This window comes from Patagioenas fasciata, chromosome 14 (assembly GCF_037038585.1).
Source record: "Patagioenas fasciata isolate bPatFas1 chromosome 14, bPatFas1.hap1, whole genome shotgun sequence".
Taxonomy (NCBI): domain Eukaryota; kingdom Metazoa; phylum Chordata; class Aves; order Columbiformes; family Columbidae; genus Patagioenas; species Patagioenas fasciata.
The window spans coordinates 3,037,982-3,050,420 of NC_092533.1; the positions used below are offsets into that span (position 1 = coordinate 3,037,982).

Consider the following 12,439-nt stretch of genomic DNA (forward strand, 5'->3'; position numbering starts at 1 on the left):
AAAATAAGTTTTATATATATATATATATAATGCACAAGTGTTGTGAAGCTTCATGGCAGCGTAGTTCTGTGTTCTGTCCGAGTGTGCTGAGATAGTGGTTAAAAGAACTACAGCAAGCATAAATCTGACAAGTTGCTTTTTCTTCACCATGTAATCATTTGAATGCCCGATTCTTGTGTCAGGGAGAGTAACTGGAATGTGGTGCAGAGAGTGCTGCTGGGACCTGACAACCCCACTGTCATGTCAAATGTAGGAGCTACTTCGTTAAGGTCAATTATAACGTGATGTTTGCGAGAAGAAAAATGATCTTACAGTCTGTCGTTGTTGTTGGAGTTGTGTTTGTTTTTAACTTCATCACCTCTGTTTTTTAAAAGCAGATGAGCACACGGATAGTTTGGGCTCTGTGGACCTTTGCTACTGAAGAATAGGACTTTTCTTAAACCCGTACTAGGAGAGTAGCTTGAATTTTTGAGACTTGCTTCCCGTTAAATGGACAAGTGTGAATGAGGATGAATATACTGTTTAAAATCTACATCACAACTGAATTTTTCAGGTTTTTCTCATCCTGTTTTTAGAAGCATTTTATGTACGTACCTCAACATAAAATTTGCGTTACGTGCTTAGCGGAGATATATGTTAAGGTAGATCTGTAGTGAGTATTGTTCTCCTTGGTTTATAACTTTGGCAGCACGTAACCTCCACACACGACCATTGCTGTGCGCCTTCCTGGTCTGTCGTGCACAGAGCAGCCGTACAGCGGATGCTGAGTTGCTGTTTTGTCAGCATCTTCACCAAAGGGTGTAAAAATACTGAAAAGGACAGAATAAGTGATGGCTTTTCAGATTCCTAACCCAATTTGAATATGGGGAGAATCTAAATTGTGTATTAGGAACCACGAACAGGGTGCTGGTGTAGAAATGGCTGTGGTACCATGACCAGAATCCAGCTGAGCGGTGGGGCAGGTGATGTGACACTCCACCAAGGTTCTTTGTGTTTCAATACTTCACTGAAAAATTCTTTAACTAGCGATGTTTCAAGTGTATTTGTGGAGGAGGAAAAGGGAATTAATCACTCAATTCCAGGAAAGCCAGAATTGCGACTGGAAGACTTGTGTGAGACGAGCATGAGCAAACTTCTACCAGTAATTTGAGGTCAAAGGGAGAATTGAAATGGGTGCAAGAATTGCCTCTCGATACAATAATATATTCTTGCCATCTCTCTATGAAATTCCATAGCTATGGCCTGCAAGTTTATGTTACTTTGAAGGTCGAGCTCAGATGGTGTTTGCACACGTGGCACTGGTGTGTGTGCAGAATCCCTCCATTTTTTTCCAGTCTTTCTGCAAATCTAAGGAACATTGGCAGAGCCAACTGCTTACAAGCAAGTCAGGAAATTGTCTTTAAAGTCTTTGTGAGGGAATAGTTGAAGCTGGGTTATGATAGCTGGAGAGATGCAATGACTCCGTTTCTGCAAATTACTGGGTTGCAGTCCTTCCTTTATAATCATCTGTAGGAAGAAGAGCTTCATCTTTGATCCGTCTTGTTTTCTAACGCATGTTCTCACTTATAAATATTCCCCATCAGCTGGTAAACGTTGCTATGAGCTGCTGAACCTTTAGGGTCACAGGATGTTTGGTTATAGGATAAAGCTACCTGAAGTCAGTGTTCTTCAAATTGTCTTTCAAATTCAATGTATTTTAATTTCAATTTGTGCCTTTTCCCTCCTCTCTTTCCAGATGAGATCACTGCCAGTTTCCGGCGCTTTGGACCTTTGATTGTGGACTGGCCACACAAGGCAGAGAGCAAATCTTATTTTCCTCCTAAAGGTAAATATCTGGTAACCAATAACATAAGAGCATTTTAGAATAATTTTTCTTGATAAGACTCAATTTTAGACAAGATTATTGTGACAGTGACCCAATGTTTCGGGGGAGAGAAGTTGAATCTTTGGGATTGTTATAAACTGCTGGAGTTTAGAATGTGACTTTGCAATTATTCTGCACTGGAAGAATTCTTCCTTATCTTCCTGGTTTTACTTTATTCCATTTTCTTTTTTCTCCCCCATCATTCCTCATTTTTATAATAATAGTCAGGAGAGTCAAGGTTGTTTTTAAAGGGACTAAATGCCTTCCTCAGAATCTGAGAAGGATTTGTACCTTATAATGACAGCCTAGCTCTGGCACTAAACCATGTCCCTAAGAACCTTTTAAACCCTCCAGGGATGGTGACTCCAGCAGTGCCCTGGGCAGCCTGTTCCAATGCCCCACAGCCCTTTCTGGGACTAAATGTTTCCTGATGTCCAGTCCAAACCTTCCCTGGCACAAATGTGCAAGAGCATCTTAAAGTTTGTCCGTCGCTGTATGGAAGCGTGATGAACATAATTCCAGGTTTAATTATTATCCTGCAGGCACATAGACAAAAGAAATTCTATGTTTGTGTTTGCCTTTGCAGGATATGCGTTTTTGCTGTTCCAAGATGAAAGCTCTGTGCAAGCACTGATTGATGCATGTATTGAAGAAGATGGAAAGCTCTATCTTTGTGTTTCCAGCCCCACTATCAAAGACAAACCGGTAAGCAGAATTGTCAGGACCTGCACAATTCCTGTACGATAACCAGAAATCTCTTCAGATGCCTTTTTTCCATTTTTCTGTCTCAGAGTGCTAATGTTTAAATTTCTTTAAGGTGTCAAATTAAGTTCTCAACGAGAAGACCAACATATTTTTAAATTGGACCTTATGGATTTTTTTACTCTAGTTACAATTAGTATTTTTGTTAGAAGAAGGATTGCTAAGTGTCATCATTACTGATGTAATAAAGATATTTCCAGACAGGTATTTTATGCTTACTATCGATTCAACTGTAGAATTCATACTGTCTGAGTGTTGCCACCCCTAACGTGGCATCGAACTGTAAATGATGAGTACAAATGGTTTTGGGGCTGATGCGAGTCTGTTAATTGTTGGAGAGACTTCTCCCGTGTATCTGTATTTCACAACTGGCCGGCTGTAGGCAAACATGGAGCAGGTAGTTCTGCATGGTAAATAAACACGCAGCTTTGTGCGCTGGAGCCTGTTGCGTGGAGATAACACCGGTCTAGTGCTCACACTTGGCTGAAACAACACGAGTGGCTCCGAGACGTCTGCACCAGTGGGGTTTGTACAGCACGGTCCAGTCCTGATTAAGAAAATGTGTAAGTAGAGGGGGAGTTTCCCAGAAATTTGGGTAACACGGAAGTGTTGAAATTTAGTCTGATAGTGGTGTGTCTTAACAGAGCTTGTTACTATTTCATTTTGAGAAATTATTGCTGAATGAGTAGAAAACTAATGTAGAAAGTACAGCCGTGTAAGAGGTTTTCTTCTTTGTCAGATACTGTTTTAATTTGTATTTCTGAGATATTTTGAATTGTGAATGGTTCAAAAAAAAAAGGCTTTTTGTCCCTAGGTTCAGATCCGGCCTTGGAACCTCAGCGATAGTGATTTTGTTATGGATGGTTCACAGCCTCTTGACCCACGAAAAACCATTTTTGTTGGCGGTGTTCCTCGGCCCTTACGAGCAGGTACGGGGAGCAACGGGTAACAAGTTATTTCAGCAAGGGAAGTACAAAGTGTTGTCGACACTTGTAGCGGGGGCCGTGAATACAAACGGGCTGTATCATTGGACGCTTTTAGCAAAAATGACCCAGTCTACACCACCGTTTTGCTTTCCTTTCTGGTTCAGTGGAGCTGGCGATGATAATGGATCGGCTGTACGGAGGGGTGTGCTACGCTGGAATCGACACGGACCCCGAGCTGAAGTACCCAAAAGGAGCTGGGCGGGTCGCGTTTTCTAATCAACAGAGTTACATAGCTGCTATCAGCGCTCGCTTTGTTCAGCTGCAGCACGGAGAGATAGATAAACGGGTAAGGTCTTCACGCTCCTTCTATTTTCTTTCAGTGCTTTCGCTGGAAACGCTTTTCCATGTAAACGTGTGCCATTGTGAAGACTGTAAGTGTTATATCAGATTAATTGCATATTTAGGGCTGGATTGTGCCACTCGGGTACGACACAGAATAAAAATGAAGGAGTGGTACAGAGCTGCTGCTTCTGGAACGTGGGAGGCAACTGTGAAGCAGACTTTCTCAAATTGCTCTGCATAATGGGAAGTGTGTCAGCTGCCTTGCCCTTTTGTGAGAATATTGCACTCGTCATATCCTCCCACTGCAAGTATTTGCGCTTGCAGTGTGTCTATAGTATTGGGGAGGCAGGTGTCTGCCGAGGACGGAGCGGTTCCTGCTCCTGTTCTACCTCTTTGGACACGGGGCAGAATGTGGCCCTCCTGTCACACATGGTGTGCTGGGCGTCCCTAAAGAGCATCGCAGTCATGCGTTGTAACCTCGTTAGCGTGCGTTACAGCTCGCAGTCATCCCCCACAGCTTACGTAAAGGCTGTGTCTGGTTATTCTTTTTCCTTTATTATTATAAATTAAAGGAATATACCAAATGGATCTGCAGTTGGAATTGTGATCTTCGAACCACAACTTCGAGAAACTTGGATCCTTACATCTACCGTCTTGTTTAACTCGCGCTTTGTCTCTGGATTTTCCTTACGTGACTGTTGTTACTGATGCTAATTTTGTAATTACTACAGAGGAAACCCCCCAAACGTGGCTGATTAGCTGATTATCATTCCACTTCTGCTTTGGCTATAAAGCTTGGGTAGAAGAATTGTAACAACAGTTTGACTGTGGGCCTGCGAACTGGAATGTCTTTGTTCTAATCTTGGCTCTGGAATAAGTTCCGTACGGCTTTGAACAAATAATTTGGGCCTCCCTTGTGCAACTTGTGCTTGCATAAGCAGACACTTGGGTGAATAGGTCCATTGAAGCTGGTGGGACTACAAATTTAAGTAAGTACTTGTGAACTCTAGCAACGGTTTTGCAATCAATTTCCCCTTCCTTCTCTCCTCCTCATTTCCCCATTTTGTGTGTCGCTCAGAAGAAACATGGAGAGGTGAGTGCTCAGGGCATTCAGTACAAGAGGGGTCGGCTGCGTGAGAGATACAAAGTGCAATGGTGGCAGTACTACTGTTCCTAATACGCTGCTATTTATTAATAATTTTCTCTAATGAAGTTTGAAGTTCTTCTATACAAATAAAAATGAGGAACAAGAAGGGATTTCCTGTCAAATTAGCCCAGGAGGTGCTGCCAAGGGCTGTGCCCTTTGCAGAGATAACCCATGAAACGCTCAGCGGCCTGCGGCACTCAGCACCACGGAGCTGCTGCCAGTGCTGCTCACCTGGGGAAGCTGCTGTCACTGCAGCTCCTTTTCTGACCTTGGGACACCTCGGTACACCCAGCACATGTACAAATCACAAGCTTTTTTTGGTGCACACTGAACACATGTGCTGAGGACTCTGACTAATATCTGTGGGTTTTAAGCTTGCACAAAAACCAGGGCCACGGTAACAGGCTAAAGCAAGCAGAGATGTAATTACTTGTGTGGAGTCTGAATATAGACGTAATAAAGCAGCAGAATTGCCGTGTTGTGGAGGCCTGCGCGGCATATTTGTGGGTTCTCCTCTCAGCACTTGTAGAAAACAACACTCATCAGTGAATACCCAACCTCAAATGACAGGGCAAACAAGTGATGAAGGGAGAACACGGTATTAGGAATATTTGTCTGCCTCAGGCCTTTTACAAATTCCTCTTTCTGAACTGGCATTTGAGAAATGCAGTTCTAGCAATGGAAGATGAGAGAAACCGAGGCTGCTGTACTGTCTCCAAGTGATTAAATTTGTAAGCAAAATGGCATCAAACTGGTGCAGTGCCCATTCTGGACTGTGATAGAACTCAGTGAGTTTAAGAAGAGGTGAACTCGTGAATGTCCTGGTTGGAATGGGCTGGATTCCCCTGGAGGTTTGTGAGCATCCCTGGGGCAGATGCGGAGATAACAGGTTAATGGCAGAGACACCAGATACTTGGAAATGTTTGTGAAAACACCTAATTAAATGAGCTTTAGAGAACCCTCACAAACACTTCTAGAGCGGGAACGTGTAGCTATACTTATTTTAACGTGAAGGTTTTTGTTGCACTTGTGATGTATCACACAGGCCTTTCGCAGCTGTGTGGAGCAGAGGAGTGGGGGTGGAGGTGACCACTGGTTTTGAGGTGAAACTGAGCCTTTTGGGGCATGTCTGAACGAGCTGTGCTGTAGCCAGCTTGGGTGCTGCGAACGGCCAGGTTTGCCACGCTGCCCCCAACAACGTGCTCCGGAATCGGGTTTTGTACCCCGCAGTGCAGCGAGTTCGGTTTTGGGATGCAAAAAGCTAAATTAAAAGCTAGTAGCCTACAGATGTTGCAGTGTCGATGTATCCTGGGAGCCATTACCAGCGAAGAACTTGAAGAAATGTTTCTCCTCCTTTCTCGTTTGCTTTACTGAATTACTGTGCGTCATCTGGGCCTTAATGCCAACAGCCTAGGTGGTCGTCAGTCCCATTTTAAGCTTCTCATTTGATCCCAACAGGGTGAGGTAGGTTTCCTTTTACTGAGAGGACTAAGCCGTAGAAAAAGAAAACGAAAACATGCTGTTTATTAAGATAATAAATGAAATATTTGAAGGGTGGTAATTCAGCCATAGAAATTTGCAGACCACATGCATATTTCACCCGCGGTTGCACTGTTGTGTAAACAGTTGATGTTCCTACTTGGAAAGGTAGGAGGTTAATTGGGCGTCACCATACTTGAAAATAAACCCCGAGAATTCTCCAGGGTGTTGGTGTGAATCTGTAACAACAGGTTGATTGGTTCTTTCTGTAAATCAGCGTCAGCACATGTTATACTGATGGTCAGCATTGGTTTCTGGGGGGTTTTTGAGGCTCAAGGGGGACAGCAGGGACAGGATTGGTCTCAAGTGCCTTTAGTTTCAGACGTCTAATTGCAATGGTTGTGTGTAATGAGGGGGAAAATTCTTGAGCGTGATGCTGCCGACTACAATCCTGGTAGAACACAGATAGTAAAGAGCGTGGAATTGTCATTATCTACCTTGTTATCAAGAGCTGTCAACTTCCTTCTCGTTTTCTGGCTGCAGGTGGAAGTTAAGCCATATGTCCTGGACGATCAGCTTTGTGACGAATGTCAGGGGGCCCGTTGCGGTGGGAAGTTCGCTCCGTTTTTCTGCGCTAACGTGACCTGTCTGCAGTATTACTGTGAATATTGCTGGGCTGCTATCCACTCGCGCGCCGGCAGGGAATTCCACAAGCCCCTGGTGAAGGAGGGAGGAGATCGCCCCAGACATATTTCATTCCGCTGGAACTAATGGATCGCTGCAGTGCTCAGACGCAGGCAAACTCCAATTAAGTGCACTCTTCTGTTATCCTGATTGTCCCTACCCCGCCCCACCTTTTCTCTTACTCAAGATAGCATGTCCTTTTGTAGTAGTCTGTAATTTAACAATAGTATAATGAAAGAACGACCTATCATATGGGTATTTTGTAGAATCTTGTCATTGAAAACTGTATTGGGAACTCCTTTTCGTATCGATAACACGTTGCGAGTTGCATTCTCTTGTCTTTCCTACCGAGAGAACACTTAATTTCGTGCAACATTTTCTTAGAGGAGAGAAAAAAATATTAAGAAAAGAGAATTGAAACAATAGAGTATTTTGGTTTTTTAATTAAATTATTGTTAATAAAGAACGTAAGAATACTTTTATTAAAATAACTGTGTAACAATAACACTATCAGTCTGTTCTGACACTTTTCCCCCACGGAAGCCTGGTTTTGCCTCTCTTTTTGTTTTGCCTTTGGATTTTTGCAGCAACAGGTGAAGTTAGCAGTTACTTACCACCAGGAAAGAGCATGTTTAAAGCAACAAAAATGCATGAGCAAAGTTGAAGCAGCTTTATAATAATGATCTCTTTTTTAAGAATCTGTTAAGGGTTTTGAGGCTGAAATTTTAGCTCGGTGTGTACCTGACCGTGCCTGTGACTACCACTCACACCCAAATTACTGAGGAGATAGGCAGAGCTTACTATATTTTCATCAAAATGATTACATTTTAAGAATTGCTGAATGTAAAAGTTGAGTAAAGTTACTACTGAGGGGGGAGTGCAGTTGTTTTTTTTTCTTTAAAAGAAATCAATTGTGTGATTACAGCCCTAGAAATCCTACCAAAGCTAGAGTAATGACAACTAGTTCACTGGCATTTCCTCTCTTGAAGGATGAATATATAGATTTTATTTTTGATGGCTATATATAACTCTATATCCTAATATACTAACATTCATCAGGGGCCAGCCTTTGCTCTCCATTTTGACGTAGAAAACCTAAAGATACCTCAAGGATATCGCTGATTTTTACTCGAGTTTTGCTGTTCCATTGTGTCACACAACCTAAAATTGGCTGCTTGTTTCTTTCCCATCTTGGATGCAAAGTTAGTGCTAAATACCCTCCGATTTAGTTGTAAGAGAAGGCATTGAGCCGGAGTAATTTCCACATCTTGTTTTGCACTGTTTTCTGAATTTGTGCAAGTTGCTTACGCCTTTCGTACTCTTCCTGTAGAAAGGATCCCAGCTAAGAATCCACCTCTTCAGAACTTAAAACGGGGAGATAAACACAGGTATTTGAAGTGCCAACAGTGCTAGGTTAATGCCTGCTTTACTATCCGTACGTTCTACCTTGAGAAGCATTAACGCAGCGCATGGTAACGGAGCGATAAACCAGAGCCGGGTGCAGGGCTTTAGTTGGAAATAGCTGAACGAAGGAGTCGTTCTGAGCGTGGTTTTGGTTCCGCTCCACCGAACGCCCCGGCCGGCCGCTCCAGTGCTCGTTTAGCAGTGTCCAAACGCCCCCGTTCAGTGGCAATGCCCGGATCTCAAACCAAAGACTTTGCCTCGGACCTGCTCGGGAACCTCCTGCCCCCCAACAGCCTCGGGCGGCCCCTCGTCCCCTTCCCACGTTCTTATCTGTATGAGAAGCAGTTTTGATTTTCAATACAGGCTTTAATGAACTATACCTTAAAAGTTCCAAAGGTCAAAATGGAGACATTTGCTGTCTACTAGTCAAGTATAGAAAGGGAGCTGCTTTTACTGAAATCCCTGAAAATATTGACAACAGTAATGCAAATGCAGAGTGCTCTTGTGTAGATTGTCAGGGACTTTTTTTTCTCTGAAGTACCTAATTCTAGTCGGAATGTTCCTTTAGTTATTTAACGCTTGTTGGTGGCTTGGGGTGTGCGATTGTGCCGATCCTACCCGGTGAACAGGTGAGATGGGTTCACGTGACAAGAAATAACACTGTTTGAGAACTAGCTTTGAATAATAATTTTCCCTTTGTACATGACCTGCTGAATTTCGGTACAGTGTTTTTGTAGCTAACTTATTTTGTCATGCACATAATGTATATTTGTTATGCACTACTTTTGTATATCTTGTTTTTCCAACAGTGAGCATTTTTAGGCACACTTTTCACTGACGGGATATCTCTTTATGCAATACCTCAATTTTTCATATTGCAAAGAGTAGCTTTTTGTACTTTTATTACTGAGAGATCTTCATATACTTCATTTTTTAATATAAATAATTTTAATAAATTTTATTTTCTTATATTCTGCTTTTTATACATTTCAGTGCTCTGCATACATTTTGAATTATGGATGTTGTGCACTGGCAATGCTATTTTAGAATCTGCAGAGAAAAGAAAGCATGTTGCTTAAACATCTTAGCCCAGCACCAGGTATTTGGTGTACATATAATTTAAGAAATAGTATATGTAAAGTTGAGAATTAAAGAAGAAAAGCATGAAAGTGACAAACGACGCTGTCTTTAGACCCATGAGATTTAAATGCATAAATAGAGTGTAGAAATTTACAGGTAAAGAAACATCGAAATTGTCTACCGCTTCTTACTGAGTTTTTAAAGATGATACACAAACGCAGACGTTTTTGGTGAATGTTTAGCCATTTTTAATATTAATACAAAATTGATGTTAGGTGTTCGATGCAGAAACGTTGTCTGCTCTTTTAAATTCTATTTAAAGAGTCAAAGAGAGCCTGCCGGGCGGCGGGCGCGTAATGTTAGTATGCATGACTAATGTAAGAAATCGTTATTCTACTAATATTCACTTGTGATTGTGTGACAAGCGTGTTTACAGATTATTTGGTTACACTTGGATTTACAGGGCATAACCAGTTCCAGACGTTACTCCCTACTTCAATAGTGGTTCCACGGGACTTGTGGCCGGGGTGACCGCGGAGCCCCCGCCGGCACCGCCGCGGCCTCGCTGGCCGGCCCGGGGGTTTCACTTGGGTTTGCAACGGGGTTCAGAGCGCGCATGTAGTTTTCCTCCCACTCGCATGGCACCGGCCGTGTACTTACAGCGTAGTTACAGAGTAATTCCATGGTTCTTTTCGCAGTGTAAAATAAGGTGTTTCTGATTATTTTCTATGTAGAGGAGCCCCACCGCCCCGTGCTTTTGGTAGAGTTTGAACTTCTCCATACACAGAGCTCTGCAGAACGCAAATTGAGAACTTGCAGTGAGTGAATTGAGCGTTTTCTAAGGATGCTGTTGGAAAGACTTGATAATTCACCCCTTTTGTTGTTGAAGAATTAAAACCTTCTGTTAAAAGGTGATTTAAAACTTGAATGTGATGAATTGTGGCAAGTTAACTTCAAGTTATGTGCAATACCTATTTCAGACTTCTGGAAGATCTTTGCAGTGTAATTCTTTGTTTTTAATTGAAGACATTTAAAAATGTCATTTTCTACTGTTCTAGTAAATCCTCTTTCTTGCTGGTGTTTCTAAAGAAAAGAATCAGAAATCAATCTTTCTACTAATGTAAATTTGAGATTATTTTTAAAAAAATGGAATAAAAGGTTTGGGTCATTTGCTTTATTTTATTATCTTATTTTAAAGCTACTGTGATAGCATTGTAAGAATTGGGACAATATTGTATTCAACTGTTTTATTTTTTATATTTTAAAATTTTAAAGTATAATTAGTTTTTATAATTTTCATCAGATTTTTTTGTTATATTTTTTGGAAGTGAAACTTTTAGCAAGTGGGTGTCTAGTTTTTACTAATCCCTAATATGTTTTTCCCCCGATGTATTGCTCATATTATCAGAAGGAAGAGTTATTTAAGTATGTCAGTTAATTGTACTACTTGGCTGAATTTCCATATAGTTTTTACTGTGTATGGGGAGGTTGTAGTATTTATTATAGCATTTTAAATAAGGGTAATTCATTTTTTATTAAAGTCATTTTCACGTTTAAGTTCATATTTTTGTATGTTCTACTCTTAAGTTATATAACACAAGTTACTTTTTTTAAAGAGTTCATTTGTTGAAGTGCTAGTGGAAATTAATGTTATTAAATAGTTTGCAAATGACTATTTATACCAGTATGCATATAATTTTTAAATATTTGTAATGTGAGATGTTGAATGAATAAAACTTTTAACTCAATGTTTCTTCTTAACCTGTTTTTCTTGAAGCTTCCTGTAGGCTCGGGCCCAGTCCTGCGGCCCCGTTCTGGTCCCGGCCCTGCAGCCCCGTTCTGGTCCCAGCACCGAGGACGGTTCTGCAGGGGGTGCAGGGGGAATCGTCACCACCTGGGGGGTGTTGAGTGCCCTGAACACTGCGTTAAATCGGTGCCAAATCAGCGCGCGGTGCTGCAGAAACGAGAAGGGCAGTGTCCAGAGGACCGTAGAGCTGCTCTTTAAATCAGGCTTTAAGATGAACCCTTTTTACTGCTCGTGTCCAGCTGTTGTCTTCAGAGCACGTTGGATGCCAGCTCCTTGATTTTGTGAATCCGGTGCTTGTTGAGTATTCATTAGAAGTCGCGTGTAGCTTTGGAAAAGCCTTTCGGCACCTTCAGCGCTGCCGGTTCTACTTTTTGCTCAGCCTTACGTGCATCGACCTGACCGAAGGGCTGTGGCTGGATCACTTGGTTCTATGTCATGCTCTCTGCTGCTAATTCATAGGGACAGAGGTGAAAATGGAGTCAGTTGGGCAGATGGGTGACAACACCACTGAGATGGGGGACGCACCATGTGCAGCTGGGGCAAAGGGATCGCCAGCCTGGGGATGGGGTAGATCCCAACAAGGTGGGACAGACGAGGGTTCTTTTGTAATTGTCACATGGATGTGATCTGATAGAAGGAAAAGGTTTGGCATTTTAAAGAGCTTGGTAGCATTTAAAATATCTTAACTTGCAGTGTCTTGTGAAGTGTTAACAGCCTTATGACCTGCCCTTCTGACCTCCTGTTCAACAGGAATCGTGCGTAAAGGATTCAAGAGTTCTGCATCCTCAGTAACAAGGAATTCCCCAAACTTCCTTGGGTTCCTTGCTTTGTTACAAACCGCAGTGTTTGTTACACTCCAATGAAGTGTAATTCTGATTGGTCTGGGAGTCGCTCTGGAACTGTTGGAACATGCCTGTGCACCTTGTGAGAATAAACTGCTGCCC

At 42.1% G+C, this 12,439-nt stretch overlaps 1 protein-coding gene across 4 annotated transcripts in view; it reads left to right on the forward strand.

Annotated features, from left to right (window-relative positions):
• CPEB4 (cytoplasmic polyadenylation element binding protein 4) overlaps positions 1-11,436 on the forward strand; it is a 42,736-nt gene extending 31,300 nt beyond the window's left edge. For all 4 annotated transcript variants that reach the window (XM_071814629.1, XM_071814630.1, XM_065849303.2 and 1 more), the window contains 5 exons: positions 1,736-1,825; positions 2,451-2,569; positions 3,441-3,555; positions 3,717-3,898; positions 7,064-11,436. In XM_071814629.1, the coding sequence (XP_071670730.1) occupies positions 1,736-1,825; positions 2,451-2,569; positions 3,441-3,555; positions 3,717-3,898; positions 7,064-7,291 (734 nt within the window). In that variant the 3' untranslated portion in view covers positions 7,292-11,436. The remainder of the gene's footprint in view (positions 1-1,735; positions 1,826-2,450; positions 2,570-3,440; positions 3,556-3,716; positions 3,899-7,063) is intronic.
• Positions 11,437-12,439: the final 1,003 nt, after the last annotated feature.